The 22,266-nt window shown below is 43.1% G+C and overlaps 1 protein-coding gene across 2 annotated transcripts in view; it reads right to left on the bottom strand.

The window, feature by feature from the left end:
- CNTLN (centlein) overlaps window positions 1-17,476 on the bottom strand; it is a 294,237-nt gene extending 276,761 nt beyond the window's left edge. The window contains exon 1 of one of the 2 annotated variants that reach the window (XM_075559966.1): window positions 16,953-17,476. In XM_075559966.1, the coding sequence (XP_075416081.1) occupies window positions 16,953-17,096 (144 nt within the window). In that variant the 5' untranslated portion in view covers window positions 17,097-17,476. Of the gene's footprint in view, window positions 1-5,618; window positions 5,634-16,952 lie in introns of those variants that run through there. The other variant, XM_075559967.1, reaches the window with a different exon arrangement.
- Between the last annotated feature and the right edge of the window lie 4,790 nt (window positions 17,477-22,266).

Below are 22,266 nucleotides of genomic sequence, written 5' to 3'. Positions count from 1 at the left end.
TGCTGACTCTTTAAACATTCCTTAGGATCCACATTCCTTTCCAAGGCTTTGGGGATTCAGAATTTTATGCCAATTGGAAAGGGTGCCTTGCTAACAGAATCAACAACCACCACGCACTTCAGGACAAAAAGTCTTTATTGATCTTCCCAGCATATGCATAGGGGTCCCCGGTGCCATGCATGTTAAGTGATTGACGGCTAACCTAAGGATTGGCAGTTCAAATATGCCCAGAGGACACTGGAAGAAAGATCTGGTGATAGATCTAATCCCAAGAGATGATTGTCATTGACAACTCTGTGGAACACAGTTCTAGCTGGAAACACCTGGGTTGACCATGACTTTGATTTGACAACTGGTTTGGTTCTGAAAGCCCCATGTAAACGCGGGTGGGCTCAAACAGAACCATGGCGAGGATGGCCCGGGACAGGCCGGTGTTTCCCTCTGCTGTGCACAGGCTCACTGCACCGAACAACAACTGCCTCAGGATTCATCCATCCCGTTTCTGATGTCATAATGACTGTCATACTCAATCTCTGACTTCCAAGACCGGGAGAATTACTCCCTACTCTTGGATTAATAAACCTACGGGATAATAGCGGGCTACACCTGTGTTTGCATAAAAGAGAAACATATGAAATAATCTCTGTGTAGCATCTTCTAAACTATCCAGAGACAAGGGTAGTGGCCCTTTCCTGGCTTGAGCGACCCCTTTCGCTAAAGTTCCAGCCGAGGGGAGACTGCCTGGAGCTCGTGTGCGTTCCGTAAGTTGTAGAAAAATAGAAGCTCACATGGACCTCCTATTACAAATAGTGCACACGCCAAACATATTAACAATAAAATCCTCAAATATTTTGCCAACCCCATTTTTTCCAGAGGTTAGTTTAACACTCCTCTCTCCTCCCCTCTGATATTATTGTAAGTGCTAAGTAACACTTTATTATATAAATATGGCCTGCCAGGTCTAATTGCTATGTGCAGAACTGGCTAAATCACAAAGCAAGGGTACATATGAAGCTGCTTATAGAAAATTGCAAAGTATTTAAGTGATGGGGAGAGAATGTTATGATTGGAGGGAAATATACATTTACTCTACCTAAAATTGTGTAGGCTATGTAAACAAAGTCGAGTTTCCATACACAAATGATCTCCCCCCCACCCAAATTTTGTAAGTAACACCAAAAATGAAAACGAATTGTCATGGAAAAGGATCCCTGTGAGACAAAGTATGACATTGGCATAATGCAACATTTAAATATCATTTTTGTTTGTTACGACCATGGAAAAACAAAACCCTAAAAATGTCTGATTTTGAACTCCATTTTCCATTTACCACCATAAGGTTTACACTAAAACTTATTAACAGTGAATCAAGCATGGAAATAATTAAGTTTAAAGGAACAAATCATTACCACTTTCAAAGAGCTAAATTCTCCTTCCGAAGGCTTAAACATGCCCATTTTCCTCAGACATCCAAAGATATGGAGGCACCCAAACCATGGCGTCAGTTCCAAACGTGCCAGGCACACATGAGGAAGAGTGGCGGACACAGAACTCTCCTGTAAGCACTGGAGTGGAATTTTGGACGGAGGACCAAAGTGTTCGCGAGGCATGGCGTCAACATCCAGGGTTGTGCCCTTCAGGATTTACCCTAAATTCACCCCAGAGGTCTTATTTGCTGCTAAGATACCTCGTTGTATCTTCACCCACAGAACAATTATACTCATGGGCACGTAGCCGCCAGATTCCTATTATGCTCAGATTTGCACACGCCCCAGCGAACCACCACTTGGAAGGTTTGGTTCTGCCCAATGTCCCCCCGTCCTTGAGAAACCACCACTTCGTGGTCTCTACTACTCAGGAAAGCAAACCATCCTTCGAGACTTCCTGGAAAGGGTTGTTCCTTCATACTGGGTCAATTAAGTGTGCATCGCTTCCGAGAGCCATCTCTCCCCTTGTAAGACAATTGCTTCTCAAGCAGTAGCCCAACAATTTGGGGAACACGGGAGACTGATTTCCTGCCCTTGGATTGGGTAGGTAGTGCTGTCAACACTGTCTTGGCTCTGCCCGTTGATGTAAGAAGTAACCCAGTTAACTCATTGCTGGGCCTGAGCCTGGTGGGGAGAATTTATACAGAATGGCAAGGGGAAGTCCGTCACTTCACACAGGATCACAAACTGTAGCACAGTGAGGTTTGATGGATGCGATTACAGTTGGCATTCACCACAATTGGCTATTAGAATTTGAGGTGAAGAAAAGCTAAGTTACTTGCATAAAGATACATGTCCCGTAATGGACCCAAAATTTGAACACAAATCGGTTTCAGTAGGGGAAAATTATATGTATGGGTGGATATATTAAACACACATAAACTCAATCCACAAATTACATTTTCATATAACAAGTGACTGTAATAGTTCCCTTTTTGAGGTATCAAGTAGGTTAAAATTCCTACTTAGTTGAGAACATAGACCATCCCATATGTTTTCACTATAATTCTTCCCGTCTTTTCTAAAAAGTCAGAGTTGACATGTAAATCATCATTATCTGTGACACCAGTGGGAAGCAGATTTTTTTTCCTGATGTATAAAAAAAACGAAATAGTATATATTACGCCCCGGGTAATCTTATACTAAGCTTTTCCTGAATTGATCCTTCACACATAAGTCTCAGATTGGTGTCATTTGTTCTTCAGCATGCTCTGGTTGTTTTTTGTTCTATTCCAGACACTAACAGGAATATTTGTAGTGGAGTTGCCTGGTTCTAGGAATCTCATCTTAACTAGACTAAAGATGGCATCTCATGCGTTGTGAATAGAATACTACTTTAACAAATAGTCCTGGTAATTGGCTACCCAGCTAGAAGGAAAGAAGCTTAAATTCCTACTTCATTGTATGTACACACACCAAAAAATTCAAATTAATTACACATGTAAATGTAAGCAAAACTATAAGATATTAGAAGAAAATGTAGGCTAGTATTTTATATGCTACAGAAGCGGAGGAGAACTGTTTAAGCAACTCAAAGAATTTAAGAGGTATAAAAGAGATAAATCAATAGACTTGCCTGCATAGAAATTAAAATAATTCAAATGAAAAAACCTGTCAGGCACAACTTCAAAGATAAGTGATAAACTTGTGTGATCTGCATGACAAAAATTGAGTTCATTATATCCATTTTTTAAAAAGACACTTAAATTTGTAAGAAAAAAATGTAATAGAAACCTAAGAGGAGAAAAATAGAATGTTTACAAAAGAGGGAATGGAAGCAGGTAAAATCATATGATAAGAATCTCCATTGGACCAAGAGTAAATAACATCCTTAGAAGCCTAACTGGGAAAAATCATGACTAATGGATGGCTCCAGCTGTGTGTGTGTGTGTGTGTGTGTGTGTTATGAATCACTATGCTTTAATTATGTTTAATTTGTAACAATGAAAATACATCCTGCATATCAGATATTTACATTATGATTCATAACAGTAGCAAAGTGACAGTGATGAAGTAGCAATGGATATAATTTTATGGTTGGGGGTCACCAAACATGAGAAACTCCAGCTTTTGACCACTGGATTTACCAAGGCCAAATTTCCCATACTGCTCCCAGCCGATGACCGAGCACATTGGCACTGACTTGAGCTCATTTCCAGACATGAAGGACTCTGGAGTGAAACTGACTGGAGAGTTCCCCATCAGATTGGCTGAAGGTACCGGATAGCTCTGCTGAACTCGGAGCCTCTTCCAATCCAGGCACCTGCCCTGCCCACTCTCCACAAGTGTCAAACCCACAGGTCTTTATCCAAGACGTATCTTTAACTCACAACCCTGTCCTAACATCTGTATCTGAGAAGCCCTGAACTAGCATAAAAATAACAAGGAGAGATGTGGGGAAATAGCCAAACTCTTATGCTGACAGTTGGAGTATATAGTGGTAAGACTACCAGTAAAGTACTAACACTGCCTCAAGTTGAACAGCTGGAGAGGGATATGACATACCGTGGAATATAGTCCATTGCTACAAAGTGACTCTTGAGAAGTGACTCTTAAAGTGTGTTCCCGGGTACTGTATGGGTTTCAAAGTAATGTCTGAGGTCTGTAAAACCAAAAATGTTTTACGACAGTGCTGCGATTTTCATTGGCATTATCTCAGGGGGTACAGAGGTGTTCTTGGGAGTCCCGTGCTCTGGGAGGATGTCACTGTTGTGATGGTCAGTGGGATATGCTGCTATGTTCATATGCTTTCTAAGATTTTCTAATGTAGCCAGTGCACAGTATACAAATGTTCACTTTGGGAGATTAATTCAATTTCTTCTTGGTACCTAAAGGGTGTTCTTACTAGTTATCTCTAGTTACATCTGTTTTAAGCTCCCAAAACTTGTTATGCTTCATTATCCAGTACATCATTATTTTGAAATTCCAAAGTTTTCCCAGCAGCCAGGTAGACAGACATACAAGAAAAATGCTATTTTCTTGTCTTATTTATAAAAACACAAAGTTATTTTTGAAACCATTCCTACATGTTCAGATTTCATGTGAAATACTTGTTTCTACATGCTACATTTTATTCTAAAATAAAGGGAAATGTATTCATCCTAGATTATCAGCTTTACGATATGATTAATTATTTTACCTCGCCTTTCGAACCGCGGGCCTCCATTTTGTGCTAGAGTGTAAATTCTAGTTCTCTACACCTACTCCCACTTTGGAGTGAGACCGGATTCGGATGGAATCTATTTTGAGTCTCCATTGTCTCGCATGGCTGGATCAAGCCACCACCCTTGGTGTCCTTGTGGCTGCAGATCTGCTATAAGTTAGAAGGCAAAACCCACAACTCCATCAAAGCCCGGACATGGGCAAACAACCATTATTGGTATGCTCGCCAGCGTACCTGACAATAATAAATTACATATAACGAACACGAATGTTCTTTGGGTAGCCAACAACCTTGGAGACTGCAAAAGGGGGCAGAAACCAAACTACTGCAGTAGAAAATCTCTTACACGTGTGCATCAGGAAACGGGGTATTATTTGTGTAAACATCCCAACGTCCACTGATTGGACAAAGGAGAACTACATTGTGGTTTACTCATGTGTAATAGAATAAAACGGTGAAAATCAATGAAGTGTACTTACACACATCAACATGAATGAAAATCACAAACATAACATGGAGTAGAATAAGCATAGGAGAGTATCCATGTCTATAAAATACAAACCGAAACAAAATACTGTGCATGGATTCATAAACATGCGGTCCAATTATGAAGAAGGGTAAGCCATGAGCAGCACTGCCTCTACTGGACAAGATGGGACTGGTACTGAGCCACATTGTCAATTTTTAGATGAATGAACTATTTAAAATAATGAACTATTTTTCCAGTTGGGTACTGAACATCCTAATTGTTTGTTTTTAATTCGCTTAACCACACCGATGCCTCATGAATTCTCTCTTGAATGAATGCTGTAGTTCAAACATTTAACAATAAACAACAAGCTATCCTTCATTAACATGTTAGTGATCAGCAGCACTTTTATGAATTGCGATGGGCATGTGGCTAAGCCTCTGGGGAGTGCTGTGGAACCAGGAAACCTTTCCCCAGAAAGAGTACCCCCAGAACGCACCTGTGAAGCCAGGAGGGTGAGACTCCCTCTTACAGACTGTGGCCGTGTTAACAGAGCAGGCCAGTTTGAGGGAAGGACACAGTGCTGGCAGCACAGGAAGACCATCAAGGAGAGAGCGCCACACCACAGCTGCAACAATAGGCTCCAACATCACCACGACCGGGCGACCGTGCAGGGCCAGCAGGTGTCATTCTGTTGTGCCCAGGGTCCTTATGCACTGGCACGGATTCTACAGCACCTGACAACAACATAGGGACTTTAAAAATCTTTTTGCAAAAGAATCCGCCATCGTCTCTTAAGCTCAAAGTGTACCTAACACTGATCACCACAATCAATTTTAGAACATTTTCTTTGGCCCTGTACTCATTGTTATTCAAATCTTTTTTTTCAATTTTGACAAAAATAGACACAACAAAACATTCGCCAACTCAACAACTTCTACGTGTATAATTCATTGCCATTGATTGTACCCTTCACACTGTACAACCCTTACTGATGTCCCTCTCCAAATCGTTCCACCGCCATTGACCCGGGCTCCTCCTTCACCCATAGTCACCATTAGGTCAAGTTCATTCTTGTGTGTGTGTTTGCTCTTTTTTTCACTAGTTTTCTCAATATAATGTTCACATATCATACACTTCTATATTGAAATTGCTTCTAAAAAGTGTTCTACAGAACATGATAGCAGACTCCTTGCTCCTGCATCCACTGATCGTTCCCCGATCCCCCTCCCCTGTCCCCATCCCACCCTCTCATGTTCTTAAAAGGTAGGAAAGTTTATATGTATTTAATGAAGAATTTCCTATGTGCACAGAAGATACATACAGCAAACAGGCTAATTGTGTGTATCTCACAAACCCATTGACACTGAGATCCTGTAGGACCGCGTTGAACTAACTACCTCATCTTTTTCCCACTGAGCCCCAGGGGGATTTGAAACTATTTTTCAAGTTGGATGCTGGACACACTAGTTGTGTTTGCATTTTATTCTTTTCACAATACATATGTCTCATGAGTTCTCTTAGGAACATATGGTATATTTCAAATTTTAGTTACCAGCCAAGTTCTTTAACTATTTAGCTTCCAGGGTTCCTCCAGTATTTATCGCAGGTGAGGTAGAATGAGAGGAATGTGAAAGACATAATTAAAATTTCTTGACCCACCTTCTGAAGTATTTGAATTATCTTCAATAAACATATAGTAGGCTCTCCACTTATGCTGTGAGAATTTTCTCTCTTTTTTGCCATAAGAGTTAAGTCAGCAAATTTAAAGGGATGTCATTACTTTGAACTAAATTTTTGCATATTTCTAAAAAATAATTCACCTTTCAAAATTAAATGAGAATTGAGGACAGACCAGAGGAGGAGGATGGTCATACGTAAGCTGATGATGTTGGAAAACTGGTCCTATCTGGGCATCAGAAATCATTTCATGATCATGTTGTTGTTGTTGTTGTTAGGTGCCTTCTAGTCAGTGATGACTCAAAGCAACTCTGTGCATGACAAAGCGTTGTGTGGTCCTGCACCAATCCTTCCAGTTGTTTCTATGCCTGAGCCCATCACGGCTTCCTCTCTTTCACTGCTTCTCCATTCTACCAAGCAGGATGCCCTTCTCCGGAATGGGGCTCTCCTGACGACATGTCCAAAGTACATGAGGCAAAGTCTCGCCATCCTCACCTCTAAGGGGTACTCTGGCCTTGGTCCTTCCAAGAAAAAATGTGTTTGTTCTTTTGGAAGTTCATGGTACTTTCGATCTGCTTCTCCGGCACCACAATTCAAATGCATCAATTCTTTGTCGGTCTTCCTTATTCAATGTCCAAACTTCGCAAGCATATGAGGCAGTTGAAAATTACCGTGGCTTAAGTTAGCAAAACCTTAGTCCTCCAGATAAAGTTCCTTGCTTTTCCATACTCTAACGAGCGCTTGTGCAGACTTAACTGATGCAACATATCTTTTGATCTCTTGGCTGTTGCTTCCGTGGGCATTGATTGCTGATCCAAGCAAGATGAAATCCTGGACATTGTCACACTTTGCTCCCTTTAGCATGATGCTACCTATTGGTTCAGTTGTGGGGATTTTGGTATCTTTGGCTTTGAACTGTAATCTCTGTTGAAGGCTGCGATCCTAGATTTTCATCAGCAAGTTCTTCCGGCCCTCCTCACTTTCAGGAAGCAAGGTTGTGTCATACTCCAGGCAGTTAATATGCCTTCCTCCGATCCTGATGCCACATTCTTCTTCATATAAGCCAGCTTCTCTGATGACTGGCTCAGCACACAGAGTGAACGAGGATGCTGAGAAGATTAAACGGTGTGACACATCTTTCTTTTCAACCAGGCGGCATTCATTATAATCGATCATATATGTATATATATATATATATATATATATATAAAGTCAAACACAAGAAATCCTGGATTACACAAAGTATCTCAAAATGCCGGTGATTTAGACATCCTAGCCGGGACAGAAAACCCTTTTCTTTTAGTCCTTGTTCAGAAAATCCTTCCCGGTGCCTGCCTGAAATTTTCTGGTGTGTTCTGAGCAGCCTCTCTTAGCAGGTCCCTGCCCCCATGCTCACCTCAAGGGACCATTCTGGGTGAAGCCATCAAGTCCTGAGCTGTCCTCTATGGTGACTCAGGGTCACCCTTGGTGGATTGCTACACATCAAGTCTCTCGTTTCTATCACTGAGTAAAAATCAGCAAATGAAGAAAGTCCCACATCTGTGAACCATTTGAAGGAATTTGCTTGGGTTTATGTTTTTCTTTCTATAATTAAAGCCCCACACCGATAAATCAATCTTAGTAACTCAAGATCCTCATTGTTTTGGTTTTATGTTAGTAGTTGATTAATTTTCAGGCATGTGTTGTTTCAGATTTGTGGCCCAATGATTCAAGTTTGTAGGCTCATCCAGGTATACATGATATTATTTCAATACTTATAATGTTTTAAGATCAGTTCTAAACACTGCTGATACAATAACTAGCAATTGGGCACTGCCCCTCCCTCTTGATGTTTTCAGCTAAGAAAATGAGAATTAACTTGAAAATGAAAAAGTTCTCTGGAAGGTAACACAGTTGTCACCCAGCACAAATGATGGAAGATGGAACCTCAGGAAGCCTTAAAAAGCCCTCTAAGAGTCTCAGGGCTGGCTTGATCAAGTGCAATGTAGCCGAGGGGAATTACTGGGAGTTGAATGAAGGTTGAACATGATAGTGGGACAGGAGGAAAGTAAAAGAAAATCGAGGAAAGAACTAGGAAGCAAAGGACATTTATAGAGGTCTAAATACAGGCATGTACATATATAAACATATTAATATGTAATGATATATATAGGCCTATGTGCATATATTTAAATGTCAAGTATTAAGGTAGCAGACGAGCATTGGGTCTCGATGCAAATCCTCCTCAACGCAAGAACACTTTATTCTAGTAACCTGTGATGCTCACCTTCCTGACACGATCGCTGAAGTGAAAATGGGTGCATAAGCAAATGCGGTGAAGAAAGCTGATGGTGCCAGGCTATCAAAAAATGTTGCATCTGGGGACTTAAAGGCTTGAAGGTAAACAAGCGACCCTCTAGCTGGGAAGCAACAAAGCCCACATGGAAGAAGCACACCAGTCTGTATGATCATGAGGTATCCATGGGATCAGGTATCAGGCATCAGAAGACCCAGAACAAACAATCATATTGATGCGAACAAAGGAGGTGGGGTGGAGTAGAGACCCAAAGCCCATCTATAGACAATTGAACATCCTCTCACAGAAGGGTCACAAGGAAGGGATGAGCCAGCCAAGGTGCAGTATATCACTGATGAAACATACAACATTCATCTAGTTCTTTAATGCTTCCTACCCCACCCAACTCCCACTATCATGACCCAATCCTACCTTACAAATCTGGCTAGATTAGAGCATGTACACTGGTACAGATAAGAGCTCTAGACACAGGGAATCCAGGACAGACAAAACCCTCAGGAACAGTAAGGGGAGTAGCGGTACCATAAGGGTAAGGGGAAGGTGGGGAGAGAAAGAGGGGACTGGTCACAATGATCAAGGGTTCAAGAGGGAGGGAGGGTGGGAGAGGGAGGGGAAAATGAAGAGCTGGTACGAAGGGCTCAAATAGAAAAAAATGCTTTGAAAAGGATGGTGGAAACATATGTACAAATGTGCTTGACACAATGGATGGATGGATTGTTATAAGAGCTGTAAGAGCCCCCAGTAAAATGATTTTTAAAAAGAAAAGAAAAAAAGAACCTCAGGTCTAGTGTGAAAGCATAATGCTACATTTCCGACTTCTGGGAATAGATAGAAGTATTTGAAGAGATCTTAGCTAGTTCTGTTAGTTAAGAGTTCTAAATTGAGTACCAGTGTTGATGAAGGGCCAAGTACTGGTTTGAATTTCCTGGCCTAATACTGGTGGTTGGTGATTGAATTTTCAGACCTAATTTTAGATATAAATCAAACCCAGGATCAACCTGTGTATAGATGAGATATAGCATTAAGACAACATTATATACTATATAATATATACATATTATATACTAGGTTATATACTAGAGTAGAATACCTAACAGAAGGCAAAAAATTTAAGTGCTATTAATAAATTTAAAAGTTACACTATGAAATTTTAAAAAAGAAGCAAACATGCCTCATTTCATACAAGGATAAGTGAACTAATTCCTTCCATCTTGAGGTGTGAGCATTGTATTACTGACCCTTATAAAATAAAGAATTCATGCCTTACATAATTGAAACCTGATCATTTTTCTCCTCCTCGAGCACTTTACCTACTTACAGATGTCCTTCACAGCAATAATATTTATATTATGGGGCCTACACCACGGTTTTCAAATGAATTTTCTTTTGGCTTTGGGAGTTGTTCATGTTGTTTTTTTCTGAGAAACTTCCTAGTTTGAAGGTCAAGAAATTATGAAGCCAAATAAAAATACCGGATGGTTTTCTGTGTTAGTGTAATTATTTTTATCTTGGGTCCACTGACATTATAAGATAATATTATCAGTTGGTCTTTCCAAGAGTTAACGATACTAATGACAACACCTGACATTTATTGAATTCAAAGCATGTGCCCAGCACCGTTCCACAGGCTGCGTGTGCATGCTCATATTTCTCCTCCCAAGGGTTGGTGAGGAAGGCAATAGTATAATCTCCATTTTACAAATGAGTAACCAGAGACAAAGAAAGGTTAAACAACTTTGCTAACGACCTGGACTAATAAGGAGCAAAGCTATCATAATAAGAAACTGGACGCTCGAAATCAGAGTTCATGGCCTCTCTCCCCTTTCTAGAGAACTTGGTATCGTGGTGTCATGTGGAACAGACCATACGAAGCATCCATGTGCAGCTCAATGAATAGTATTTTGGTGTGTACACACACACATTACAATGATCATCTCTCACTCTGTTTGCGTTTCACTCTTGGCAATGGTGCCATTTAATGAATAGATGTGTATACTCTTAACCACAACATAATGCTTCAATCCGGATAATAATAGAAAACATTGATTTCATCATTGTGCTGAATATTTTTAAAAGCCCACTCTTACTGACATTTCAAAGTTGTATTTCTCCAATGTAGTCTAGTCAACCACATTGCTTCTGCAGTAAGTAATTGAATCCCCCAAAAACAAACTCAAGAAAAAATTTCAAGCCTCAAGTTGCAATCTTGAAAGATTCTATGGGAAAAATATTGAATGATGCAGGAAGCATCAGAAGAAGATGGAAAAAATACACAGTCACTGTAGCAAAAGGGCTAGGTGAAAGTCCACGACTTCGGATGAGCAAGCAAGAACCAATGGTGCTCAAGGAAGCATTAGCCAAAGACAAAGCTCTAGGAAGTGATGGAACACCAACTGAAATGTTTCAACAAGCTGATGAAGCACTGGAAGCACTCATTCCTCTGTGCCGGGAAATTTGGAAGAAAACTACTTGGCCATGTGACTAGAAGAGATCCACATTTGTGCTCATTCCAAAGACAGACAACCCAACAGGATGCTCAAATGATATAGCATTGATACCACAAGCAAGTAAAATGTTGCTGAAGATCATCCAGCAACAGTGGCAGCAGTATATTGACAGGAAGCTGCCAAAGGTCCAGTCACATTCAGAAGAGGATGTGGAACAAGGATGTCTTTTCTGATGTGGGAGGTATCTTGGCTGAAAGTAGAGAATACCAGAAAGATGTCGGCTTGTGTTTTATTGGTTATACAAAGGCATTTGACTCTGTGGATTGTAACACACTATGTAGAATTTCGAGAAGAATGAGAGCTCGAGAACACTTCATTGTGTTCCTACGGAACTTGTACATGGATCAAAAGGCAGAACAAGGGAATTACTACATGTGAATGTGTCTTCTCGGTGTTTATATTTAATCTGTATGCTGAGCAAACCATCAGAGAAGAAGAATGTGGCATCAGGATCGGAGGAAGGCTTATTAGCAACCTGGGGTATGACACAACCTTGCTTCCTGACAGTGGGGAGGGCTGGAAGCACTTGCTGATGAAGATCAAGGTTTGCAGCCTTCGGTGTGGATCTCAACTCAGTGCTAAGGAGACTGAGATCCTCACAACTGGACCAATAGGGGACATCTGACAAATGGAGAAAAGGTTGACGATGTCAAGGGTTTCATCTTGCTTGGATCCACAATCAATGCTCATGGAAACAGCAGTCAAGAGATCAAAAATATGTTGCATTAGGTAAATCTTCTGCACAAGTCTATTTAGAGTATTGAAAGCAAGGATGGTATTTGGATGTGCCTGACTCATGCCATGATATTTTTCATCTGCCTCATATGCATATGAAAGTTGGACATTGAATAAGGAAGACAGAGAAGAGTCGATGAATTTAGTTGGGAGTCTAGAGAAGTCTAGTGAAAGTACCATGGACTGCCAAAAGGACAAACAAATCTCTCTTGGAAGAAGTGACAGCTTAGAGGCAAGGGTGTTGACACTTCATCTTACATACTTTGGACGTGTCAGAAGAGCCCAATCCATGGAAAAGGGCTTTAGTTTGGTAAAGTAGAGGGGCAGGAAAGAAAAATAAAAAAGGAAGCTTTTCAAGGAGGTGGATGGACACCCTGACTGCACCAATGGGCTCAAGCACAGGAACAATTGCATATTTGTGTATGGTACCCAAGAAGCCCTGGTGTTGAAGTGGGTTAAGCGTTAGGCCTCTAGCCACAAGATCATCTATTAAAGCCACCAACTGCTCCATGGGGGAAAAAAGATGGGGCTTTCTGCTCCCATAAAGATGCACCATCTCAGAACCCCTTGTAGGAACAGTTCTCTGTTCTACACTGTTGCTGTAAGTCAGAATCAATTTGATGGCAATAGGTTTGGATTTAATATGACACCCATTTACATAGAAATTCTGAGATCATACATACTATTATATAACTTCCAATTAGGGGTGGGAAGTAGAGATTATCTTTAAGTAGCTAATGACTGCTTATCCTATGTTGATGTTTAGAGTCACAGAGCCCAGTCTGACTCATAGTGAACCACAGAACATTACAGAACTGCCCTGTAGGATATTCTAGGTTGTCTTCTTGAAAGGACGATGGACTACTGGAAGAAGTAACATCAGGGTGCCCCTCAGAGGCAAGGACAGTGTGACTTTGTCCTACATGTGTTGAACATGTTGCCAGGAGAGATCAGGCCCTGGAGAAGGACATCGTGTTTGGGAAGGTGGAGGAGCAGCGACAAAGAGGTAGGCCCTCAATGAGAAGGACGGACCCAGTGGGTGCCGCACTGGGCTCAAGCACAGCGATTGTGAGGATGGCGCAGGAGAGGGCGGCGCTTACTTCCGTGGGGCATAGGGCCTCAATGGGTTGGAACAGACTCGATGGCACCTAACAACAACAATAACAATAACAAATCTTTATATATTTGTAGCTGTCCTGGTGGTACGGTGGTTTATGTGCTTGGCTGAAATCCATATACTCGGCAGTTTGAAATTATCCACAGCTCCAAACCACCAGCAACACCTATCAAAAAAGACCAGGCTTTCTACTCCTATAAACAGTTATGATCTCAGAAACCCCGAGGGGCCCACCATGAGTCAGCATTGACTCGATGGCATTGAGTTTGGTTTTGGAGTTTTTATTATTTTATGCTCTATTTTGGATTGAGGTCTTTCTGTATTTATTTAGTTGTGGTGGGTGGTTTGGTTTGTCTTATATGATTTTATTTATGAAATCCAGGATATATAAATCTGTAGAGACAGTAACTAGAGTAGTTTCTTAGAGTTATCGTAGGGGAGGTTGTGGGAAATGGGGAGCTAAGAACAATGAGTACCCAAAATCAAGAAACTGTTTTAAAACTGATTGGGGTGATGACTGTACAACTCTTTTTAATACAGTTAAACCATAATATTGTATGGCATATACATTATGTGTCAATAAAACTGTCACAAATAAAACACAAGAACCCTGGTGGTGCTTCCCAGTAAGTGTTAGACTAACCATAACATCAGCCGTTCAAACCTACCAGCCTCTCTGCAGGAGAATGAGGCTGTGTGCTCCGGTACAAATGTATAGCCTTGGAAACCTCTATAGGGAGCGATGGGTCAGAATTAGCTCAATGGCAGTGGGCCTGCGCTTGGGCTAAAGCACAGTCATACACAGGAGGATGACCAGCTTTGCTTTGCCCGAGCATAAAGCCCCACAGCAGCATTGATGGGAGGCGGGCAGCAGAGGCGGGCAGGGCGTGGCCATGATAAAAACAGCCTTACAACTTCATAGGAAGAAGCATGACCTTGCCCCTACAGATCAGGGATTCTCAATGCATTTACTGCCAGGGTTAAAATATTCGTAGAAGAAAAACAAAGAAAGAGAATACTAGAGAAGGAGGGGAGAGAGAGAGAGACCATGGTTAAAATGTTTGGGCTCTCTCTTCCGGTCCCCGGCGCTCCGGGAGCTGCAGGCGTTGGTGTAGACACGGCCAAGCCCAAGAACCACACCACACACAACCAGTCCCGGAAATGGCACGGGAATGGCATAAAAAAAAAAACCCGATCACAGCGATACGAATCTCTTAAGGGGGTGGACCCCAAGTTCCTGAGGAACATGAGCCTCGCCAAGAAGCACACAAGAAGGGCCTGAAGAAAATGCAGGCCAACAATCCCAAGGCCGTGGCTGCTCGTGCTGAGATCATGAAGGATCTTGTGAAGCCCACAGAGGTCAAGGCCAAGATCCCAATGGGCGTCAACTGCAAGCTCAGGCGACTGGCCTACATCGCCCATCCCAAGCTGGGCAAGAGGCTCGGGCACATATTGCTAAGGGTCTAAGGCTCTGCCGGCCCAAGGCCAAGGCACAAAGTAAGGCTGACGCTCCAGGCAATACCTCAACTCTAGCAAAAGCTCCCAAAGGCGCCCAGACTCCAGCTCCCAAAGCCACCCCAGGCCCAGCTCAAGCTCCCAAAGGCGCCCAGGCTCCCACAAAGTACAGTTCCCCCTGTGAGGGCCAGAGGGACTGGTGTGAGACCAGGGCTGCCGCCTACATGGCGCTGGTGTCTTCTTGTGCTGTTTGTTGTACAAATAAACCCAGGCGGTACTGTTTAGAAAACAAAAGTTTGGGAAGTATAGGATTAATCAATATCCAACTAATTGGTGCAGACCTTCTCTGAGTCTTTAAAATGCTTTTCCCCATCGGAAACCTCAGGGCCATCTGTCCTATAACCTGCAGAGTTCTCCATTTATTTGACAACTGTCCTCTTGGCCGCAGACCGCAATGCACTAGTGCTCTTTAGAAGGGCTGTTGACCCGGACACTTTGCGAAGGCCTGCCTGAGCGACAGGTGACTGTGTGCCGATTTAGGCTGGAAAGAAACGTGGGCATGCCTGTGGTGTAGGAGACTGGCTTTGGCAGCTGCAGGAGGAATGGGTTTTCTGGAAGGAGAACCAAACGCAGGAAGACAAGAGAAGAACCCTGGTGCAACCGTCCAGGTGAGAGGCATCATTTATTTGTGTGGCAGCACTATAAAAAACATATTCATCTTATCGAGCATATGTGGTTTACTGGCAGGGGGCAAAAGACGCCTCCAGATCGAGCACTTCCTGTGGCCAGAAACCACCCAAGTTCGCCTGTGGGGAGTCTCCTTGCTGCAGGGCAGCCTCGGCCACTCCCTAGATCCAGATCGGACACCTGGTTCTGGCTTCCAGTTCTTGCAGATTATCTGGTTTCTCGCCGCTCGGAGGGTCTTTGTGTCCTGGTTTTTCTGACAACATCTGTCGCTTCCTGCTGTCTGTGTGCCTTGTGTGACTGCCTCACCTTGCCCTTGAGTAGCCAAGGTTTCCAGCAATCTTGCAGAGGCACTTTGCCTGAGGCTGGTCCTTCCAAACTTGCTTTCACACACCTCCCAGCTCTACCTGACAATTCCAGCAAGCTCTCCCCACCTGGGGCTTCCTTCCCAATGTCCTGGCCCCAGCTCATCCGGAGGCCGACCGGCTTGCCTTTTTCTACCCGCACACAGCGGTTTGCCTACTGCAGCAGAAAAAAAGACAGTTTCTCCTCACCTGCTGCCACTTTCTTCCCGGAACTTCTCAAGAGGCCGGAACTGACTGAGCCAAAATTTTGACAACAAAGACAACATCCAACCCTCCTGTCACTCTGTGTCCAGGGGGTTTCCACGACTTCTTTATTCTTCCTCAAGCTTCCTTGGGCTGAACAGCTTGGGTTTTCTGGAAATATTTGCCCAGAGATAGAGATAAACTACCGAACTTCAAAGATGACTGCGCACCCACCCCCATCCAGCCTCAGCTTTCTTCTCTCTTCCCCTTTGCTACGTTTCAGGGATGCTATTCTATATGGCAGAAGCCCGCATGGTGCTGTGGGTTAGGCATGGGGCCGCTAACCTCAAGGTAGCCGGTTCAAACCCACCCATCATTCCAAAAGAGAAAGCTGCGGCTATCTGCTCCCATTAAAATGTCCAGACTCAGAAGTCCTATATAGGGTCGCTACGAATCAGACACTTGGAGCCCTGGTGGTGGAGCCGTTAATCATTGGGCTACGATCAGAAAGGTCAGCAGTTCGAAACCACCAGGCACTCTGCGTGAAAAAGATGGGGCTTTAGACCCATAAAGAATTAGTCTCGTGTAAGAAATGACAAAATAATAATGATTTATAAATTATCAAGGATACATGCGGGGAGAGAAGGGGGGAAATGAGGAGCTGATATCAAGGGCTCAAGTAGAAAGCAAATGTTTTGGAATGATGATGGCAACAAATGTGCTTGACACAATGGACGGATGGATGGATTGTGATAAGAGTTGTACAAGCCCCCAATTAAAAAAAAAAAGAAGTACAGTCTCTGAAACTCACCGGGGCAGTTCTACCTGGTGCTACAGGATCACTGTGAATCGGCATCGACTGATGGCAGTGAGCGAGAGATAAATCCGATTGGCCTCTCCGGCAGGAAGCTTGTTGGTCGTTTATATGCCGTATCTCTGGATGGTTCAGGTTCATACACGCCAAGGCACACCCAAAGGTGCGAGGCGTCTGGGGGCAAGGGTGGTGATCTCTTTCCCAAAGAAGCAAACCAGCCACTTAAACCCAGTGGAGCACAGTTTTACTTGGACACGCATGGGGTGGCCACGAGTTGGGGTGAACTCAATGGCCGCTGGTTTGGGGCTACACCTCTACCGTCACAAGGAGCAAAAGGCTGGTTCGAGACCTCTCTGAGAAGCAGGGCAGAACTGGCAGTGCCGAGAAGATTCGATTCTCCTCTAGTGGTGGCCGGTCTGCCTCGGGTTTCACTCCTGTCATGTGGCTTGAAGGCACTCCTGTCTTAGGGCTCGTCAAGCTTGTCCGGCTAACCTTGTTATTTCATGCATAGCACAGGCTGTCCCAGGAGTGGTCCAGCGGGGAGGGGCCGGAGAGGTGCTAAGCCAAGAGATTCCAGGGAGGGCCGGGCAGCTCAACAAGGAGGGGTGTTAAGCGCCTGGGTCAGAAGCGGGCTGGCCCCGAGGAGCGTGGAGGGGTTTGGCTGGAACGGAATGCACCCTCTTGATCCTGCAGAAGCCTGGCAGACCGGGCGCCAAGCTCCGCAGAGATGGAGCTGGGGGTGTTTCCGCCACATGCCCTCCGCAGGACCCCTCCGGTCCCTGGCTGTGGTCTGCTCCCTTGCTGGGCCCAAGTATGTGATCTCTTTTGGTAAGCTGGCAGCTCCACGCCGTGAGCTGGACTGAACAGTGTATGTCCCTGTTCCCTTGCCTAGTGATTTTACAACTAAACAATCAGCATATTTCTGTGAGAGCCCGTCTCCTTTTCTGGTTCTCTTCATTCAGGAACACATTTTCAGCTCTCGTGTCCTTATGAATGTCAGAGACATGAGAGGGAGACAAAAAGGGATGAGTCTGTAAAGGGCCGGTTACCTCTAAGTGATAAAAGATGTGGATGTGCTCTCAAAGTACTTGCTCCTAATTATTCCGCTTCTGAGAGATTTATTTGACTGCAAGACCCAAGCCAGCTCAAGAAACATTTGAAGCCTCATGTTTCTGTCTGGCCTGGAGGACGCTGAGCTTACAGAATTCTTAGCCAACTCAGAGACTTTCCTTTCTAATTGAGTTTTGAGGAGAACCAGCCCCCGCCCCAACTCCTTCTTCCCCCTCCAGACATATATTTCAGAAAAGCAACAACAATCACTGTCAGGCAATTCATTTCAGGGACTGTGGCTTACTGTTTAGTTTATGTTTTTAAAACTTCAGGTAAGAAGAGTAGGCTAATCTCTACAACGGAAATCAAAGTTGATAGAAACCATGTTGCAGGGAGGGGGGGGGCTAGCCTGTTCTTCGGAGTCGTCCCCACGGATGTCAGTGGCCGTGGAGATGCAGGCATAGCAGACATGGTGTCGATGCTGTGACATAGGACGTAGGACCTTCTGTTGAGAGTCCTGCCCAAACTGGAAAACAATATCTTCCTCATTTCACAAAAGCATCTCATTCTGTGGGAGAACAGTGGAACAAAACTAAACTCAAGTCATTTTGAGTTTGAAATGTCTGGGCGTGGGTTTTATAAATTTCAAAGTCCTGAAGTCTAAAGTTTTAGGCAGCACTGGAATCAGAATTTCAAAAGCCAAGCTTCAAAAAATACTCCGAGAATGAAGTGCACTTTAATTCTCTAACATTCGCTAGGCGGGTGACACAACCTTGCTTGCTGAAAGTGGGGAAGACCTGAAGCACTGGCTGATGGAGATCACGGATTGCAGCCTTCAGTATGGATTTTACTTCGATATAAAAAAGGCCAGCATCTTCACCACTGGACCATTAGGTTACATCGTGGTAAATGGGGAAATGATTGAAGCTGTCAAGGATTTCGTCCTTCTTGGATCCACAAGCAATGCTCACTCCTTGAAGCAGCAGTCAAGACATCAAATGGCACATTGCAGTGGGTACACATGCTGCTCAAGACCTCGTTAAAGTGTTGCAAACAAGCAGGTTACTTTGAGGACTAAGGTGCGCCCGATTCAAGCCAGAGAATTTTCGATTGTGACATATCCATGTGAAAGTTGGACATTAAAGAAGAAAACCAAACCAAACCAAAAATTGATGCAAAGAATATGGAAAGAGTCCCGTCCTGCCAAAATAACGAACAAATCCCTATTGGAGTGAGTATAGCCAGAATGCTCCTAAGAGGAGAGTAATTCTTACTTTACTGATCACGCCGCCCCTCTCCGCGCCGCCCCTCTCCGCGCCTGTCTTCTAAGCTACCCGGGCTCCTTTTCCTTCATCCTCCATTGCGACAAGCAAGCCCACCCACGGTGTGCAGCCGTGGAAGCTTTTCAATCGTGCGAGTACTGATTCATAAATTCCACGTGCATCTCACTCATCTTGAAAAGGTGCCTAGCCATAAAAGGGTGCTGAGTCCTCCCCGCACCTTTTCTAAATCCAAATTTTCGTAGGCCTAGACCCAAGATAGTGTGGTTACTTGCTGATCTTATCTGACTTTTTATTGAAATATTTCCTTCCAATGAACACTAGACAATTGCAATGATGCTAATCACTTGGGAAACGTGATGCACCCACACCGCAGGCCTGATTTAATGTGATGTCATCAGTGGAGGGTACAAACAACATGGCACGCAATGATGGAGTGGGCTAGACAAGAAGTAAATACTGGAATTAGAGGGAATATTGGGCCGATTTGTCATTGCAATTTCCCACTGGATACTCAAAAGGCTCGGTGGGATTAGAAAATTGATACTCTTGGACACTGCCCGATGAAATCTAGCAGCATCTTTCAGTGGAACTAGATCATCAAAGTGTAAAATTCATCTTAGAAGGTTTCATCCATATTATTATTATTTACAAACACTCCTGGTTGAGCAGAAAAATAATCATCCACACTATCTTTCCAAAGTTAAAGCCTTAACAAATATGTTATTTTATTTTTCCTTCATCAATCTATAATACTCGATCAGATTACAGAGCCATGTTTTACAACACAGCCAATGCTTCACAACAGCCAAAAAGGTGGAAATTGCCCCAACTGCCCAACCCTAGGTAGCTGGATAGACAACATGTCATATTTATGTATAAAGGAATACTTACCATTCATACGGAAAAATTAAGGTCTGCTACTTGTCATCACACAGACAAACCTAGAAAGCAGTGTGTTTAATGAAATAAGGCAAGCACAAAAGAAGAAATACTGGGGGGGGTGGTATTTTGAAAAAAAAAAGAATAAATACTGCTTGATCTCACTTATATCAAATAAGCAAATAAACAGCAACCGAAGACTATTGGTGGTTATTGGGGATGAAGAGAGAGAGGAAAGAGGGGAATCTTGCTTAGGAGGCATTGAGTTTATGTTAATGGTGGTAGAATGATCTGAAAAGAGATAGTGAGGGGATTTGAACAGCACTGAGAATTTAATCAAGGTTTATGCATGTAGAAACTGTTGAGTAGCTAACTACACTAATTTTGTTTTAATGTTAAATTAAAAACAAGAACACTCAGTGTCAGACAGACTCCACAGATCAAAATGGTTGATTTCTCCTATTCTAGGCAGAAAACCACCTGCGCAGAAAGCCTATGACTGACTGGTCACAGCTGATTCCTCCTCCTCCTTGTTCAAAAGAACCAAACAAAAATTTATATGAGCGCTTCCCTCTTAGTTCCTGGTAAAATCCGACTCCTTATATCCACACATGAAAGATGACTCGCCACCGTTGTTAACATACACTGTGTGTGTTAGATTCTGTCCGGCAGATGCTGACTCATTGTGACCATGTGCACCAAACTCTGCATGGTCCCACACCAGCCTCCAAATTGCCATTAAGCTTGGGCCTATTGTCACTGCCACTGTGTCAACCTGCCTTTTAGAGGACTTTCTATTTTTCACTGACCTCCTTTACCAAGCCTGGTGTCCTTTCCATGGGACTGGTCTCTTCTGATAATATGCGCCAGGGACGCGAGACCAAGTCTCCCAGCCTCACTTCTAAGGAGCATTCTTGTCCTTAGAATAGGAGGCGATTGAAATGACCATGACTTGGCTCAGGTCCACTTTAGTCCCCAGTATGACATCGCTGCTGTTCAACACTTTCAAGGGGTCTTGCGGAGCATAATTTCCCAGTGAAAGACATTGTTTGATTTCTTCGCCATTGCCTCCATGGGCATTGATTATGGAAACAAGGAAAATGAAATCCTTGACAACTTCCATCCTTTCTCCATTCCTCATGACATTACCTATTGGTCCAGTTGTGAGAATTTCTGTTTTCTTTACACAGAGTCATTCATTTCAAGTACAATCAGAAAGCTTTGGATAGATGATGTGTTTAGACAACCCCACCAAAACAATTCTTAAAAAGAATAGTCATACTATATACCAGAATTCCCTGGACTCTCAAATAGGCCAAAAATGAAACTATATCCTTGTAGTGTGCACAAATATTAGATTTGTTCATCTGCAAAGCTCATTTGGGGAATGTTTGAAAGCCTAGCCGTTCTATAAAATGAAAAGGTGGGCGGTACCCATTCTAATAGACCACAGTGATAGCTCTTCCCGTGGTTAAAGAACTTTCATAAACATTAACTGAGTAATCTTCATAACAATTCTGTAGGAGGGAGAGATTATTGATGGTTTCATTTCACTGATGGGGAATCTGAGTCCAAAAAAGATTAAGTGACATTCTAAAGACCACAAGAAGACAAACTGTTAAAGAGGATGAGGACACAGAAGAGTCTGAATTTCAGTCCTCCTTATAAATCACAGAAGTAGGCAAAATTCATGATACAGAGTTTTTTTGACAAATAGCATCTCACGGACTCGAAACTTTTAATGTAAGCAATTTTGTAATTGCTAATAATAAATGTCTATTTAAATAATTACATCATATATTCCAGCTCTGTGAAAATAAATCTTCGAGTAAAAAATGTGATTCAAATATTAGCAATTAACATATTTTTGAAATAAACATCTCTCACTTGGGGTATAGAAATAGCCCTACATAGTGTCCTATGCTATAATCTCATATACATTTCAGGGATCAGAGTCTGTCAGGTCATATCTGCCAGAGAACAGCATCATGAGATGACTTCCAACTCCCAATTTTCGTCTGGCCTCGTAAATTTCCCTTCACTTGTTCCCATGCCTGGCCGGAGTCAGCGGACTTCAGCTGCTCAAAGGAGGACGTGGA

Source organism: Tenrec ecaudatus, chromosome 10 (assembly GCF_050624435.1).
Source record: "Tenrec ecaudatus isolate mTenEca1 chromosome 10, mTenEca1.hap1, whole genome shotgun sequence".
Classification (NCBI taxonomy): Eukaryota; Metazoa; Chordata; class Mammalia; order Afrosoricida; family Tenrecidae; genus Tenrec; species Tenrec ecaudatus.
Note: the sequence above shows the minus strand (reverse complement) of the source record. Positions and strands in the feature narration are given on the sequence as shown.